The following is a 17,762-nucleotide window of genomic DNA, read 5'->3' on the forward strand; positions in this document are numbered from 1 at the left end:
AGGAAGCCTGAAATTAGGTGATATAGAATTTGTTCACTCAGGCAGGAAGGATGGGGTACATAGACAGGGAGTAGGGCTCATGATGAATAAGGAAGCTGCTAAGTCTTGTTTAGGCTGGGAAGGTATTAATAATAGAATACTAACTGCTCCTTTTATAACTAAAAAATTCAGGATATCGGTTATAGTAGTATATGCTCCTGTAGAACCGACTGACGGAGATACTAGTGACTCAGATGAATTTTACTTACAGTTACAGGATTAAATCTACAGGGTCCCATGTAAAAATATGATGTTTTTACTAGGAGATTTTAACGCTTAGGTCGGTAGAAATAGGGATAGGCGGTATCCTAGCCTAGGTAAATTTGGTGTAGGAAAAGAAAACAGTAATGGATACAGACTTTTAGTAAACCGAAGACTGGCAGGATCAATAGAGGATACTAGGGTATATAGGAGTGCTGTTATTGATGTTAAAAGTAAAGATCACCATCTAATAGTGTCAAGGGTTAATTTAAAGCTCAAATTTCGAAAGGTTAACTACCTCCTGGGAAGTTATGATGTTGGTAGACTCCAGGAAGAGAATTTGAGAGAAACTTTCCAGGAACAGTTTAATACTAAACTTGAGAGTTTAAAATTTGATAATGTGGAAGATGTTTGATTTTAGAAAAATAATTTGTGAAGTTGCTGAAGGTGTCATAGGGAAGAAATCTAGGACTGCAGCTAAGAATATTAGTGAAAAAACTTTATGTTTAATAGATAGGAGAAAGGACTTATACAAGAATTATCTGAGTGACAGATAATATGAAAACAAAAGGAATATAAAGAAAGTGGAGAAAGCATTAAAATATGAACTAAGGAGGTGTGAAGTGAAGGCCATGGATAAAATTGCCGAGGATCTGGAAGATGTAACTAGACGGCATAATAGTAAAATATTGTACTGGCATGTTAATAAATTGAGAGGGAGTAGTCAATCCGGACTTAGCCCAGAAAAGATAGGAATGGGACCACAATTAGCACAAGGAAAGAATTAAAGAGAGATGGGCAGAATATTTTGAAAATTTGCTAAACCGAGATAGAGTTGCAGGAAAAGATATAGAGGAAGGTGAAAAAGTTTATGATACCTTGGATGTGAAAGAAGATTTGTTTTGTGAGGAAGAATTAGCGACAGTACTAAAAGGATTAAAAAATAATAAGGTTCCAAGTGCTGATAGGGTGGTAAATGAGTTTCTTAAATTTGGCGGCTCTGAGGTTAGAAGTAAGTTACTGAAGATTATGAATATGATTTTTGAAAAAGGGGAAGTACCTGATGATTTTAGGAAAACCATAATTAAGCCACTTTATCAGAAAGGTGATAAAAGTGAGTGTGGTATTTATCGAGGCATTAGTCTGGTCTCTGTAGGTAGCAAATTACTTAGTAATATGATACTTTTTAGACTGAGAGATGCCATAGACAGTTTTAAGAGAAGAACAGTGCGGTTTTAGAAAAGGTAGAGCCGACCAAATTTTTACTCTTAGTTTAATAATTGAGAAGTGCATGAGTTGTCAAACACCTTTGGTCCTCAGTTTTATAGATTGTGAGCAAGCGTTCGATTCTGTTGATTGAAGAGCCCCTTAGCAAAGGTTTTATCCTTGTATGGTATACCAGACAAATACTTTAAAGTGATTAGTACTATGTACGAGAATAACACTGCTGCGGTTAAAGTAGAAAATGAGGTTAGCAGCTGGTTTTGTATTAAATCAGGAGTTAAGCAGGGTTGTGTTCTATCCCCTCTATATGGAATATTTCGATGGATTTTGTCTTAAGGAGCACAGGAAAGGCAAAGGAAGACCAGTCTCCTGGACTTAGATTATGCTGATGATTTAAGCATCCTAGAGGAAATTGTGAGCAAAATGGAAGAACTTTTAGAGATTTTGCGAGTTCAGGGTGCTAGAATAGATTTGAAAATTAATGTTAAGAAGACTAAGTCACTAAGGCTAGGAGTAGGTGAAGATGAAAAGGAGACGTTGGGTAGTGAAAAGATTGATCAAGTGGGTAGGTTCACTGACCTTAGTATTAATAAAGATGGTGGGAGCAGTGAAGATGTTAAAAGCAGAATAGCCAAGGCTCAGGGTGCTTTTTCACAGTTAAAAAAAGTTTGGAAGAATACGAAGATAAGTCGGCAAAAAAAGATTAGAATATTAGAGGCTAGAGTGATGACAGTGGTCAAATATGGCTCTGAAACATGGGCGCTTCGAAAAGCGGATGAAATATTTGCTAGATTTTTTCCAGAGAAATTGCTTAAGGATTGTCCTGGATACCCGGCTGACTGACCGTATTTCAAACAATAGGCTGTACGAAAAACGTGGTTTATTACCGCTCTCTAGGGCTATAATGAAAGAAAGGTTGAGGTGGCTAGGGCACGTTGTGCGGATGAAGGATGGCAGATTGCCGAAGATTGTTCTTTTTGGCCAACCGTCTAGAACTAAACGGAAAGCAGGTCGTCCTTGTCTGGGGTGGGAGAACGTCATAAAGAAAGATTTAAAGGAAATGGGAACTTCATGGGAGGGTGTAAAAAGAGAGGCTTTAAATAGATTGGGATGGAGGAAGAGCGTGCGAAGGTGTGTTGGCCTTAGGCGGCTTGGTGCTGCGGTGAGTTGTTAGTAGTGGGACCCGAACCTACGACCTCCGAGATACTAATTTTTGTACTTGTCATTTGCTACTAAAATTTGTCGTTCTCTGAACTCCCATGCCAATAAATTTATACTATAGTATTTAAGACATAATTATAGTATTAATAAATTAATTAAGTTAAACAAATATTAATTAAACAAACTATAGTACCAAAGACATTAAAATAAAAAGAAATCCCCATGACCCAAATGGGGTCTATTCAAGCCGCTTTCTTCAAAGGTTTTTCTTTCGGTAGCTTCAAGATTGTGAAGTTGATAGGGCAGTGTCATATTTTACTCAGCCCTTTGAACAGTAAAAATAAACAAGCAACTCTAAATTAGTTAAATGTGACAACGTTTTTCGTTCATAAAAATTATAACATTAACTATCTGGACTTGTAAAGACAGTTACACCGTCAAAGGAAACTAATTTTCTTAATTTGTTTGCTGCCACGCGCTTTTAGCTTTTTTGCAGATTTTTTTTTACCTAGATTTTTTTTTTTTTTGATTTGGCGGCCGCTAGCAGCAAAAACTGCATATGGAGTTTTTTTTTATATAAAAAATTGAATTTCCTTTATTTCTAATTTTTCCGCTGTTTTATCCCCCGAATAATACCGCTTCCGTATGGCCGTGTAAGTTAGGTGTATGGTGCAAGATTGTGTTTGTTTGTCCATGGCCTGGCTCCATTTGAGATTTGTGGTGACCTGGTGTACGCCATTAATGCAAAAATCATCAAACCCTCGATCAAGATTAGAGCATTTTAAAATAATTTTTAATTCTAAAATGAAATTTAAAGAAAAAAAATATTGAAAGAAAAACGAAAAATTAAGCAAGAATTAAGACAGTTAGTCCATGATCTGTGAAATCATTACTTTTACATAAAGATTTAAAACTCCTTCAAATTTATTCATTTGCACTCAACATCTAATTTTCGAAACGGAATGGAAAATTTAAAAGCGTGAAATGACGAAAATTTCAAATTACATGGGCTAACAGAAAAGAAAATTGCTTCGTGAGAGGACACTCGGAGAATCTTCGGAACAGCTCTGCTGATGTCAACGCAACACCAATTACAAAGGTGGGACTGAATAAAATTTATGGAAGGTTTTCCGGATAAATTTTGCCAATTTTAAGGACTCCCAGACCTGGACAGCCTTGCCCCGTCCAAGAACTATGAATTATTTTATATTTATTTTTTTCATGGGTAGGGGGAGGAGTATATTGGAAAAGTCAAGAATAATGGGTGTGTCTCTGAAAATTACTTAGATTAGGATCTCATTGAACTCAAACAAAGTTGGCATGAGATTATGCCAACAATTCACTTCATAATTTTATATTTTGTAATTCAGCAACATTCGAATTCTGTTCATTCCCTCAGTCAGATCAGATTTCAATCCCCTGACTGTCTTTCGAGCTGCCCCGAATGCCCGACCAGAGCCAGCTAAAAATTGTCAATCCTTTGGCGTCTTCAGAAAATTATAAAAACATTTTTGACCTCTGGATTTTTTTATGTCCCCATGATATGGATGCTTATGGGCCACGTTGAAAATTTATGATTATATTTTTGTTGCGCATGGCATTATGCTCTGACTTATTTTCAGCAAGTAATCAGTGGTGGGCGGCTGTTAGTAATTTTCCTTTTCAGTGTTTTTTCCCTTATCCTTAATTCTTTCTCCCTTCACCGCTGGTCATAGAACATAAGAGTTCCATGTTTCTTTTAAAATTATTGTTAAATTCTTGTTTATTGAATAAATTCATTTATCCATCTTGCAAGCAAGATGCAGTAAGCGAGAATGACCTTGTGATCGCACATATATTTCTCAGAGATGGCAGCATTTTCATGTCTTGGTGCGAAGAACGCATTTGGCACATTCATAATGGAGCAAGCACATGTAAATAGCGACGAAGATCACACTGCCTTTCCATCATAAACATCAACAACAACAAGAACAATAGGGAATTATTCGCGCAAGACAGTGGAATTCTATTTTTAAATGAATTTTCGACCCTTTGTCCAAGGGCCGTCATCAGCTAAACATAAAATATAAAAGAAAAGAGACATACAATAACATACAACCATTAAAACTAAAATTATAAATAAAAGAAAAGAAACTTACAATAAAATACAACCTTTAAAACTAAAATTCTAATTTTAGTTTTAATGATTGTATGTTATTGTAAGCCCCTTTTCTATTATATGTTTATGTTTAGCTGATGACGGCCCTTGGACAAAGGGTCGAAAATTAATTTAAAAATAGAATTCCACTGTCTTGCGCAAATAATTTCCTATTGTTCTTGTTGTTGTTGATGTTTAAGCAAGCACACGTGCACAGAGATATTATGACCTCTAGCAATTTCAGGAAAATTTATGGGTAAACAGGTACATTTATACACGTTTCTATAGAAATATTTGATTGGAGGGATGAATTCAGCAAGACCGTACAAAATGAACAAATCATATGACCAACGAATAAAATTGAAAAAACCTCACATTTAGTAAGCTGGAATCCTCCCCGCTCACCTACGCTTCGCATTCAATGCGAGAAAATCTCAATATAATAACCTTAAAAATTCTTTTTTTTTTCAAGAATCAGACACCCGGAGAAAGCTCCTCATCCCTCACCCCTCACCCCTTAAAAGTCTGTACTTTACGAGCACATGCACTATAAGATATTTAAAGCGCTTCCCATTGATAATCTGGATTATAAAGTCATTGCCAATTCTAATAATTGGCGTTCCACCGACTATCCAGATTAACGAAAGGCGGTTCCGGTGACAATCAAGACTGAATTTTGACTTTTCTGATTGTGCTTTTGACAATTTTTCTCCGCAGCACGATTTGGTTTTAAAATTGACGATCCCCGAATCTAAAAATTATTTTGTTCCAGTACTAAACTTCACGTCCCTTTTGACAATCTAAAGAGTCACTAGAAACCACCTCTAGGCCTAAGACATTTTCGGGGACAATCTACAATCCTAATCTTGATTGAAGGATCCACCGCAGAAAACAAAACTCATCGATCTGGATTAAAGAATACCAACTCAACAGCAGCGAATTAAAAAGCGTTTACATAATATTCATGTCGCAAATTTTGCTACTCTGAAGCGCAGGTAGTAAATATAGCACGAAGGAGGTTTCCGGGTTGGTATAATTTGAAATCCTAGGTACAGAGTTCTAGAGCTGCAAATTGTTGCAGCTAAGCACCAAATTTCCATGTGAAAGGGAATAGCCTGGATATTGATGCCTGGACGGACACATGTCGAATCATGCAAGTCTAACAAGAAACACATCTGAACGACGCTTAATTCCTAAAAATGGCTCCAGTAGTCCATATCACAAATCTTTGTGAACCAAGCCTTAATTTTTATTGATGGCGGTCTTTGTCAGCACATATCCCACTCCATATGCCAGTGTATAAACAGGATAACATAATGGAAATAATGGTTCTAGCAGTATCATTTTCAACGTTAGTGTCAGAAAAGTCCGAAGGTTAATGATTTGATTAATAAGTGAAGTGACAGTTTGAAGTTTGTCCCATTTCTACTGTATACAAAGCTTTTCCATTTGGCTCCAGTCAGACTGATATTATTCAATCTAATTTCTTTTTTAATTTTCCGTGACGAATCTTCGTGATTGTAGATTGTCGCGGAAAACATCCCTTGTTTTAATTATCAAACATCTTGGCAATCGAGAGTGAGATAGAAAACACAGTTTTTACAATCCAGATTATAAATTGAAAATCTAGATTATCGCAGAAAAACCCCACTAGTTATTCTACTGTTACTCGAATACATGGATGGACATAAGGCACATCTGATTGCTTAAAACAAGTTCTGCTTTTATTTAAATTTTCAACGGTATTCCCATTATTTATGAAGCATAGGCAAGGGTTATGTTCCCCTCAAATTACGCCCTTACTTCTGCTTTCATAAATAATTGTAGGATGTTAACCAGTCATGCAGGCAATTTGAATCCAAGACCTTGTTTACATAAGAAATAAAAATTCCAATGGGAAAACCGAATTCGGATTTATTTTCTTCTTCGTCATATTGCATGACTTTGGGAGTTCTTCAGCTGACACATGATTGTTATTTGAAGGAGATTTCATGTCGACATGGAGCACCTCTTTACATTAAACAAATAGAAATAATTATGCTATTCCTAAGATAAGTTTTCGGCAAGGGCGTATAATACGGCCTTTACGGAATTCATTAGCAAATGAAATTGCCTAATTTTAGAGAAAGGCAAATGGAAAAACATTGGCTTTTATGAAAACAGATTTTCATTTTCTTCTTTGAGATAATTTATTCTTTCGTTTCTTTTTATTTGACAAATACAAGTTGGTACTTGGGCTATATCTTACTTAATGCAGATTAGAGTGTCGATGAGATTCAGCCAGCCAATAGCTAATTTGAAAACTGACATAATGCTATAGAGGCTACCCGGATTGCCTCGGATATCAGAGCTGTCAGTTTTTGAACACTCACAAGAGAGTATGCGTTTTCTTCTTGTTTTGCCCTTTGTGACTGCACCTCATTGTGAATACTTCATGCAGTTTCATCAGGGACGCCAATTGGGGAGAAGAGCCACTACCCTCCATAGCTTTTGAAAAATATCTTTTTTGTTAACTTCACTAAGAGGACAAAATTGCCCCCTCTTTAGAATTTGGAAAATACATTTTTTTTATCTTCATTTAAACAGTATAACAAAAATCATTTTCACCCCTACATTTCCGTGAATTGGCGCATCTGGGTGCCAATTTTGTTTTTATACGTAGTTTGCTAAGTGTACCTTGTTTCCTCTTACGGCTCAAGGATCAAGATGCAATTTTCTTAGAGTCTTTTGTTTTTGGAGTGGAGTGAAAAAGTAATTATAATTTTGGGAGATAGGGGACAAACAATTTTTTTTGTTCAGTCACCTCAAAACAATACACGTTAAGTTTTTTTCTTATTTTGTTTGTTAGTTTCTTATTTCTCTTAGCTTGGAATCCCACCTAGATTTTTTACTCCTCTCACATTAGATTTTGGAAGGTCTTAAACAGGGTCATGGGCTAGTAAGGGCATTATTGAAAGAAAACGTTTAAACTCGCCTGCTGCAATAGATTCCCAGGCATCGATTGGAGAATTCAGCAATATTTCGACCGATGCTTTGCCTTTTCAATATTTTCAAAAAAGGCTCCAGATGACACGGCAAAGGACTAGTAAAAACACTGCTTACCTTGCTGGGTTCTTCAATTGATGCCTGACAATCCATAGTTGGCGGTTGGCTTACACCTCCATTATTGGGGGGGGGGCGGCAATTAAGATGGCTTAATAAATTATCCTATATGTATACATAATGAGCAGACATCTTTCTAACGTGATAACAAACTTGCACAAACTTTGTTTATTTAGCAAATTATGCTTTCAACAACTTAAAACTTAATACCTCACTCTTTATGCTAAAGTTTATTTTAGAACTTTTAAAACAGTTATTATTCCAATTAAACAGCCCTTGTGTTTCGTGAATGATTCTTATATGATTGGAACAAAAAGTTCTATCAGTGGTCTAAAAACAATGATGAGTATATCATCAAAGTTCTCTCATCATTGTTCTATATGGCAGAAAGATGGCGTCCTTCACACTTTTCGCTAACATCAGTGATCTGTAAGATCTTAGAACAAAGACTAGTTCCAATCATTCCAATGTTTGCAATTATACCATCGACACTTCTAGTGGTCGCAACAATCGATTGTCGATTGTTGCGACAATCGACTCTGTTGTGGTTTGTATTTAATGAGCAAACATTTATGACTGTCCATTCGGCAACACATATCTAATAATTGACACTAAAAAAAAATTCAGTAAAATAAAACAGTAAATAAAATTAAAAAAGGAAAGCCATAAAATTCCCAGATAAAGTCTAAAATAAGAAATCCTGCAGCCAAACTTTTTTTTTGCTTAGGACTGATAAAACAAGAAATTGTTTTGAATCTTTAATTCAGATCGATCCACTCAAACCGAAGGACTGATTCAGTTCCAGTCCCTTCCCAATTCAACGTCCAGCAACTCACAACAAAACACAACTCATCCACAACCCAACTCAGTTCGTAAATAAGACATTTCAAGATAAAATCACTGAATCTTCTTTATTTATACACATTTATAAGGAGGGGCATCGGTAGGGGGGGGGGGGGGTATTTGCCCCCCCAAAAATGTGGAGGAAAAAAATATTATATATCCCATGCCCCTTGACTATCCGTATATGGACCCCTCTTGTCCCCTCCCCCCAATAAAAATGCTGGAAATTTGCCCCTGTATATACGCGTAAATACTTGCCATTCCTTAAAGCTTACAGTAACTACATTTGTTTGACTAGATGTATCAGGACATTTTTATCTTGGCTGCGATAATTCAAAAGGCAATAAGTATTATTTTATTTTCGAAATGATTTTTTTTTTTAGCAGAAGTACATATTTCTTCTTTTTTAATTGGGTATTAATTTTATTTTCTATAAAGTTTTGTCTGCAGCCAACTTTTCAGTGCTTGTGTTATCGACTGTTGTTATTAACACTTGTTTTTTTTTTAGTTGTTTTGCTGTTTTGATTTTGCAAATTTTAGTTTTTTTTTTTGGATCTTCATCTGACAAGTTGATAACAGTCGAAAACCAAAAAAAAATTTGTATACCTCTTTTTTTACGAAGTCGCCCAAAAAAACTTTTTATGTTTGAATTTCTTAGCGGGTCCAAATTTACGGAAATAAGCAAATTATATGAACGGATACAAGAGATTATGAAAAATCTACAAATTTTCAAAGAAGGAATTGCATCCCATTTTCAGGCTAAAGAATCGTATTTCTTGAAGCAAATATTTTGAATATGTTACATGGATAGCGTATGTTTCAGTGTAGAGTTATTGTGAATAAAAGCTTCAAAATTTTTATTCATTTATATTACTTACTTATTAATATATCGTTTGTTATAAACAACTGTTCGTTAATAGCAGTCGAACCTAAAACATTTTTGGGACATTTTGTTCGCCTATAAAATTTATGTTTTGCAAAATGCAGCCTTTTGAAATACTGCAGCTGATCCACGAATGAAAATACAAAAATACAAATACAATTTTTCCTAACACAAGGGAAAAAACGCAATACAAATCTACAAATTTTGAACGAAGGAATTGCATCCCATTTACAGGGTGAATAATCGTACTTCGCGAACGCGAATAACGTGTTTCGGGAATGTTACATAGATGACGTAATTTCAGTGTTATTGTGAAGACAAGTTTCAGAAATATCATTTATTTATATATTAATTATTTTACCAACGGCTGTTCGTCCATAACACTAAAAAAAAAAGAAAAAAAAAAAAAAGATATTTTATTTGCCAGTAAAATCTATGCAGCCTTTTGATAAAAAAATCTCAACACAAGAAAAGGTAATGACAATAAGCAGTAAAAATGGTGAAACACTTCAGGAAAGTTCAACAATTGCTTCCAGTTAAGAACAAACATTGAGTTTCATGTCATGCAAGGTAAAACTAGGTTATTTCCCCTGAGGAAAAACAATTGCCCGAGCAAAAGGCATCAGGAAAATTAAGTCAAGCGATGCATAAAATAAAGATTCCAGAGAGCGAACTTTTTCAAAAAGATAGGTAGTAGAATTTTTGTGTTTAAACTTAATTTAAATCCAGATTTCAAAGGCTCCAATTCAAAGAAAAATGGTATCGCTAGCACCGGAGGCTTTATCAATTAGGAAGAAAATGAATTGAGAAACAAAAGAACTGGATAACAAAAGCTCCGTAAATAGCGATATCAGTGTTTCTCTCAACCGAGGTCCCACGTAGGACTTTCCAGAAGGTCCCAAGAGGGTCCACGACGAGATAGTTACAAACGATGTGATCGAATATGACGAAAAAAATACAAATGATTTATGGTCTATATCGAGTAGCGGTTTCTTGAGACATACCATTTATTTCAAGGTTCCACAAGGTTACAAAGGTTGACTAAAAAAAGATTAAACTGGCTAAACCTTTCACAAGGCTAAAATGAGGCAGGAAAAAAAATCTATCATTTCGAAAAACCATTGAAAAAAAAATCCTGGCTACTTTTTGTTAAAATGTATAAAACTAGGGACAAAAAGGGGCCTGCTGTCTCAGACGTTTCTCCTAAAACCATAATTGTTTCTATTTTCAATGATTTTTCTTTTAATCTAGTATTCAACACTGAACACAATGTTGTACATCTTATTTAATAATATACATTCTTACTACTTTTTGTTGTGTTTGGGAATCATGGCTGTGTCAGTGTTTCGCACAAACACAAAAAGGTTAAACACAAAAAGGAGGACAAATCCAATTTTTGTGTAAAACGAGGGAGAAGAGAGATTAAAAATGAGGGTATGTCCTCCAAAAAAACCACATATGGTAACTGTATTGATAGGTTGATCTTTTTTTCTTTTTGTGACTGTTAGGCCTGCAATATTATAATAAGTAATTTCTTGTCAATTTAACAGAAGTTAAAGGGGAATGACGGTGTATGGTGAGAAAGAAGAAGCAGCAATTCGAGTCAGTGTCAGTTCATTGCGAAGCCGACAATGTTCGTACACCCCACACTATAAGGTTCATGTCCTCTACTTCCACAGTTGGCAAATTTAATTGGAGCTTTGCAAGGATTTTGTCTACAGCTGCTGGAAAGCTGAGCATACCGTACACACTTGTGGCCTTTTTCACAGATGGAATATATGTGTCCCACTCCTTTACATTTATAACACCGTAAAGTGGAATAAATGTATTTCGAAACTTTGAAGGTCATAGCCAATTTTCACACTTGAAGAGATTGTCAATTCTAAGTCAGAGCTTAGCTACCGAAAATACCGCTTAGCTAACGTAGTAACCTGTATTCGAATAGATTTAATGAAATTAGCAACGACATCTTTCTCACTGAAACATTTTGGAATACTTCGGGCTACGCTGATCTGAACCGACTCTTCCACTTTTGCCCTACTTGTATCCGACTGGAAATGGCTTTATCTGAGCTTTGGACAACCTTCAGTTCAAATATATAAGCAAATTTTTATTAGGACTAATAAAAAAAGAAGCAAGATTCTTTTATGAGGTAACTTAACCTGGGTTCCAACTTTCTATGTAAATGGGTTTAGTCGATAAGTCCGTTCTGATGAGTGTTACTAGAGCCCGCTTTGGTTTTCCGATCTCATATATAGAAACCCTTGCTTGAGTTTGCTTCAAACAAGGTGCACCATACCTATTTTCATTTTAAGAAATAGGGAGGGGGGTTGAAGAAGCTTCTGGCCCTCTTTGCTTTTCTGATAATAGCAACTGAAAATCTTCGCACGGTTCGAACAATTTCTATCATATTTTTGCTCTGTGATGGGGGGGAGGTACTGATAATCTAGCTAAACTAAAAATTTTACTGTACGAAGATGCTTGTCACCTTTGGGACGATAATCGGACAATCGCTATAAAATTCTGACTTGAACAAAGAATAAATTCATATTCTCAGCAAGGGTGTATCCAGGATTTTCGTTCGGGGTGGGGCGAGGGGTTATGTTCTTGGAGGGATTTTACCAAAAAATTAAAACGCCTCAAAAATTTGTTGATATGAATTTCTATTACGTTTTTACGAGTCGGAAAAAATTTAGAGGGGTTCAAACCCCGTAATTACCAAATTGCCGTTAAACATTCACAAGTTGTTGTTTTCTAAAGACAACTAGATATACAAAAGAAAGCTACATCTTCTTGAAAAGTTTGCTGCCGTACATTTTAGTTTATTTTTTTGCTGATTTTTAAATCTCATTTTCATGGTTTTAATTTGGCAACCGTTACCACCAAAAGCTGCATAACCGTATATGTGGTATATATGGTTGTGTTTCCATTCCACCAACTGAAACAATCGCATTCCATTTTTACTATTATTGGTACTTGGTAGAAAGAAAGAAGAAAAAACCAACCTTGGGTGATATTTCCATGATCCTCACTGGCTCAGGAGTCGTTACATCGAACACGTCTAAAAGCTCTGATTTCGATTCTCGAGAAGTCAGATCATTCCAGTGTACTATTTTGAATACCTTCCCCTCGGCTAAAAAAAGAAGAAAATTTCAAAATGGTACATAAAAGTTGTTGATATACAAAAAGGGAGCGAAAATACGATATTTAAACCCAACTTCGTTTGAACTGCAGATAAAAATTAGTTTCCAAATATGTTGTATTTACCTTGTTATATGTTATATTTACCTTTACCTTAAATAGCAATAGTTCGTTGGGTGCTTGTATGATATACCCACTGCCGCTAAAGCTGTTCATGCATTGACGCATTGTAAACCGGTTTCTTTCGCCAGTTTCTTTCACTTTAGCGTGAGAAAAGACAAAGAGAAGCGACAGAACAGATGGGAACAGTGGCATAGCAAGGTCTTGTGACAGCCGGGGCGGAATTTCAACTTGTCGTCCCCCCCCCCCAAACAAACATTTAAACATTGCTGAGTTATATTTGTTTATGGTTGAAACATCCAATAAAAAAAGCTATTTGAAATGTTGAAATCAAGAAGTGACAGGAAAAGTAAATTGCGTGCTGTATAACATTGGTATGTAAACATTTTAAAGTAAATAACTTACATAAATTTAAGCAAAATACAACATTTTATACATATTAACATTATTATTATAATATCAAGCAGCACCATTTTAATTTGTGGCTTACATTAAGTAAGGCTAAAATGGACAGGGGCTTTTATTCTAAATGTTTTAAGAGAAAATACAAGAATAGCTCTAGCTTTCGTGTTTTACCTAAGGCCTATCCATGTTTTTTTGTACTTTGATTTCACAGCACCCAGGTGATTGAATGATATATATATATATATATATATATATATATATATATATATATATATATATATATATATTATATATATATATATATATATATATATATATATATATATATATATATATATATATATATATATATATATATATATATATATATATATATATATATATATTGTTTTTTATCTGCACGAATTTAACAAAATGTACTGTATTTAAAACCCATGTTTTCATTCAGAACCTCTTCTTTCTAACTTTGTTTCCTGCAAACTTAGAAATAGCCTCATCGAAATCTATATTTTTTGCTACACTGTTTTCAATAGATAGCATGGCTAAGCTCGATAGTCGTGCTTGGCCCATAGTAGATCTGAAATAACTTTTGATAAGCTTAAGTTTAGAAAAACTCCTCTTGCAAGAAGCAACAAAGACACATAATGTAAGGTAAAACCTTAATGCTAAAGTTAGATTAGGGATTGAGCCTGGAAGCTCATATTCAATTATAAACTGCAGTAGTCTCAAAGAACTCCACTTCAGAGTCATTCTTCAGGAACGTTTGCCGCTTGCAAAACCTTCTCAGACGTGGGATTTCATTTAACATATTTCCTGAAGATATTTCTTCGTCGTTCTCTGCTAAACGCTTAAATAAGTTCAGCACTTCAGCTCCTGAGCTATTCAGCAAGCTTTTGGTATCCAAGACAGCATTCTGAAATGACTTTCATTCCATGCGTTGGCACTGCGTGTTGATTTCTTGTTGAAACGTGTCAATGTACTCTAACATCGACATTTTTAGTTCTTCTTCCAAAGTTAGAGGCTCGTTCACAGCTTTTTCTCCGTGCATCAGTTTCTTTCTTCTAATATTTCTTTGTTTGGTTAGGGGAATGTCCATCTCATCACCAATAGCTTTTACAAATTCCGTTGCCTTTTCCAAAAGACCATCTCTATTATCATTGAAAAAGGCCTTTAAGCTCTTCATTTTGACGAGGCACTTTTCGAATCTTATTTCAACAATTTGCAGGTATTTTTGGGTGCGGTTGACTTCAAGGACATTATTCCATAAACATAAAAAGCACAAAAATGAGAAATCCCACATCGAAGTCAACAAACATTGAGCTGCTCCTCTAGTGTCGAGTTTCTGAAGTCATAAAGTTTGTCAATGGTATTGACAATCTTCTTAAAGCATTTAACTCTGGCTTAACAGCTTCATAGTGAGCACTCCACCTGGTTTCTGCAAGTCGTTTGACCGTAACTTCAACATTTGCCAAGATGACATTCCATTTGCGTGTTGAGCATGAGAAAAAAACATACAACCTTTCCGAAGTACCAAAAAACGTCACATGGGAAGGAGCTGTAGCAAAAGAGTGCACTCCGCAAAGATTTAGTGAATGGTTGTCACAAGCACAGTTTATATAATTAGCAGTATGATCTTTCCCTATCTCACCCATTATAAAAACCCGGACCGAGGTGCGAGTGCTCCAGAGAACGTATAAACATAAGCGGCATTAGATCTTTTCAGGGTAGACAAAGAATAATCACCTACGGAACAAGTACTGACAAAACCACTTGGCCGGCTCAACCAATAAGTGGACAATAAGTGCAGAAATAAGTGGGAGGAGCTTTTTGTTCGTACCGAGAATGAAGAGCCAGAAATCATCTGCGGTAAACTTACTGGATAATGATATAAACTGTGGTCACAAGGTACAAACAATGCTTTAGGATTAAGCTCACCAATCCTAGCTTGTACTCCTGAATGTACTTCAGCCATTGCTGGAGCGTTGTCGTAGCCCTGCCCTCGGCATTGCTATATCCAAACCATCTTCTCCAATTACATTTAAAATATACTGTGTAATTTCCACGGCTCTTTTTCATGTAAGCTGATAATAGTCTAAAAATGACTCATTTACTTCAACTTCCTTGTTCTCATTGTGCACGGAACGAAATAACTTCACTTATTTTATCAATGTGCGAGGCATCGGGTGTGCTGTCAAACATTATACTAAAATACTTATATATAAAAATGGTATTTTCAGGAAAAAATCTGCCAACAAATTTGAAAACTGCCAAGTAGCATTGCTACTTTGCTACCCCACTTTTTGCACGGCGGGCCTTAATCAATCTTAAGTCCTCTTAGACCAATTGTTGTCACCCCTCCAGGGCTAGCAGCCGGGGCGGTCCACCAACCCCCCACACCCCCCTTCCTACGCTATTGGATGGGATATATATAGTTTGGGCTATAAATTTGCACATTAAGGGGTGGGAGTAAAGTATTTCGAAAGAGTGAAGTCAAAAAACAATTCTTACTTCATAATATACAGACTAAATGTAGCTAAAACATTTTGCATGCAGACCCGCTGTACTTTACCTCCACCCTCCTCAATGTGCAAATATATAGCCCAAATTTGTTTCTAAAGTATTATATTTTTATGATACTTAGGTATATTTTATTAGGATTAACCTAACTTCACTTCTTGAGGTAGTAGGTATACCATAAGAGTACCGTTACAAGTACCGTTCGTTGATATAACCTACAAAAAGGGATGAAAATACGCTTTAATAAACCCAACTTCGTTTCAATTGCGGATAAAACTTTGTTTCTGAATATGTTATATTTACCTTGTTAGATGTTATTTGCCTTTACCTTGAATAGCAAAAAAGGAAGATTTTGACACTTCTGGACACAAACACACTTTTCCCGAAAAAAAGTAAAGAGCGATTTTAAAATCTTAAAATGGTCATTGATTAACTTGTAAAACGAATAAAAATTACAAAGAACAATGGCGTCAGTTTTTAAAACAAAAATAACTTAAGCCAAATAGTAGCGGTGTTACCTCTCCCTAAGCCCCCCCCCCCCGCACACAAAAATAAAATAAAAAAGGCCATTCGTACTAGCATGTTTTTTGGTTTTAGTTAAACAATGTTTTTTCTATATAAAATTGATTTGAAACACCAAAGCAGTGACAAAGGGTCTTCTTTTCAAGTAACTCTACTTTAATTGTCAAAAACAAATTTATAGAAATATTCCTTTCCGTAGAAACGTTATCAGTATCAAGTTTCGACTATCATGTTTTAACTTAGCCTCATTTAGGTTAAGTTCGTTCATTACTGTCCGTGAAAAAAAAAAATTAATTTCTCTCCGTTTTCAGCATACTGTGTTTTATTGTGTCCAACTGAACTATGGTGGAAGTTGAGAGCCACCTAGCTATATGATGTTTTTTTCTATGAGGTCCATTTTGCATTTTGACTCCTATATTTGTAATTAGTGACGTCAACCCCCTTAAATACTAACTTCAAGGAAATCAAAAACCAAGTGTGAAATAAACTCAGTACTTGTCTGTTTACCCATGCTCATTGCCTGCTCATCCCTGCTCATCCTGCTTACCCATGCTCATCCCTGGACGGCCACGACACGAAAGAGGTGCAACGATAGTCACGTGTCAAAAGAGGTAAAAAAATCCAAAAAAATCTTGTAAAGTTCAGATGGAGGGAAGAAGAGGGCTCTGGTCCTAAGATCCTGTAGGAACTACAATAATACAGACATGCTAACAGTATTGTGATTTGGGACAGTCATCAGATCATTCACGACCATTCTCAAAATGATCTTCGAAGAATCATGATTCGAAAGGCGCTTAACATGTCTAATATTTATAGAGATGCTGAGAGGAGTGGAAGGGGTTATGCTTCCATGGCCCTGCAATTATGTAGATCCAAGTCAACAGATAATCCTGATTTCGACAAGGTGCGACATGTCCACCGCTCTTCAAAAAAGTATTTACGATGTTAATGTTTTAAAGTAGGCTATTTGCATAATTTGGTGTTCTTGCCTATGGAGTGTTGACATTTTTGAGACTAAGATTGAAATTTTCGCAATATGTCTGTAATTAGTATTTTCAAATACTATGTTTAATGCGTTCTTGACCCCAAGACCCAAAACCAATATTTTATTTTTTTATTCTGACTTCAACAAGATATAAAATTCCTTAACGTATTTTCATTTGGTATTGTTATATGTGTCTTCCATGCACCTACCAAGCTATTCTTTGATTATATATTATAATCAAAACAATGGAAAACACTAAAAAGCTCTTCCAATAGCGAAATGATCCGCACAACCCCAGGGGGAAAGGCCCCAAATCATTCAAATAATCCAGCTAAACAGGGATTATTCCTGTTTAAAAGAGATCATTCCAGTTAATCCAATTATAATTGGATATATATATACATACACACACACACACACACACACATATATATATATATATATATATATATATATATATATATATATATATATATATATAT

The 17,762-nt window shown here is 35.4% G+C and overlaps 1 protein-coding gene across 3 annotated transcripts in view; it reads right to left on the reverse strand.

Moving 5' to 3' along the window:
• The window catches only part of Sema2a (Semaphorin 2a), a 508,917-nt gene that overhangs the window by 20,924 nt on the left and 470,231 nt on the right, over positions 1-17,762 (reverse strand). For all 3 annotated transcript variants that reach the window (XM_089094861.1, XM_089094860.1, XM_089094859.1), the window contains one exon: positions 12,596-12,723. In XM_089094861.1, coding sequence (XP_088950987.1) covers positions 12,596-12,723 — 128 coding nt within the window. The remainder of the gene's footprint in view (positions 1-12,595; positions 12,724-17,762) is intronic.

Source organism: Artemia sp. Qi Xiang Cuo, chromosome 9 (assembly GCF_049724085.1).
Source record: "Artemia sp. Qi Xiang Cuo chromosome 9, ASM4972408v1, whole genome shotgun sequence".
NCBI classification, from domain to species: Eukaryota; Metazoa; Arthropoda; class Branchiopoda; order Anostraca; family Artemiidae; genus Artemia; species Artemia sp. Qi Xiang Cuo.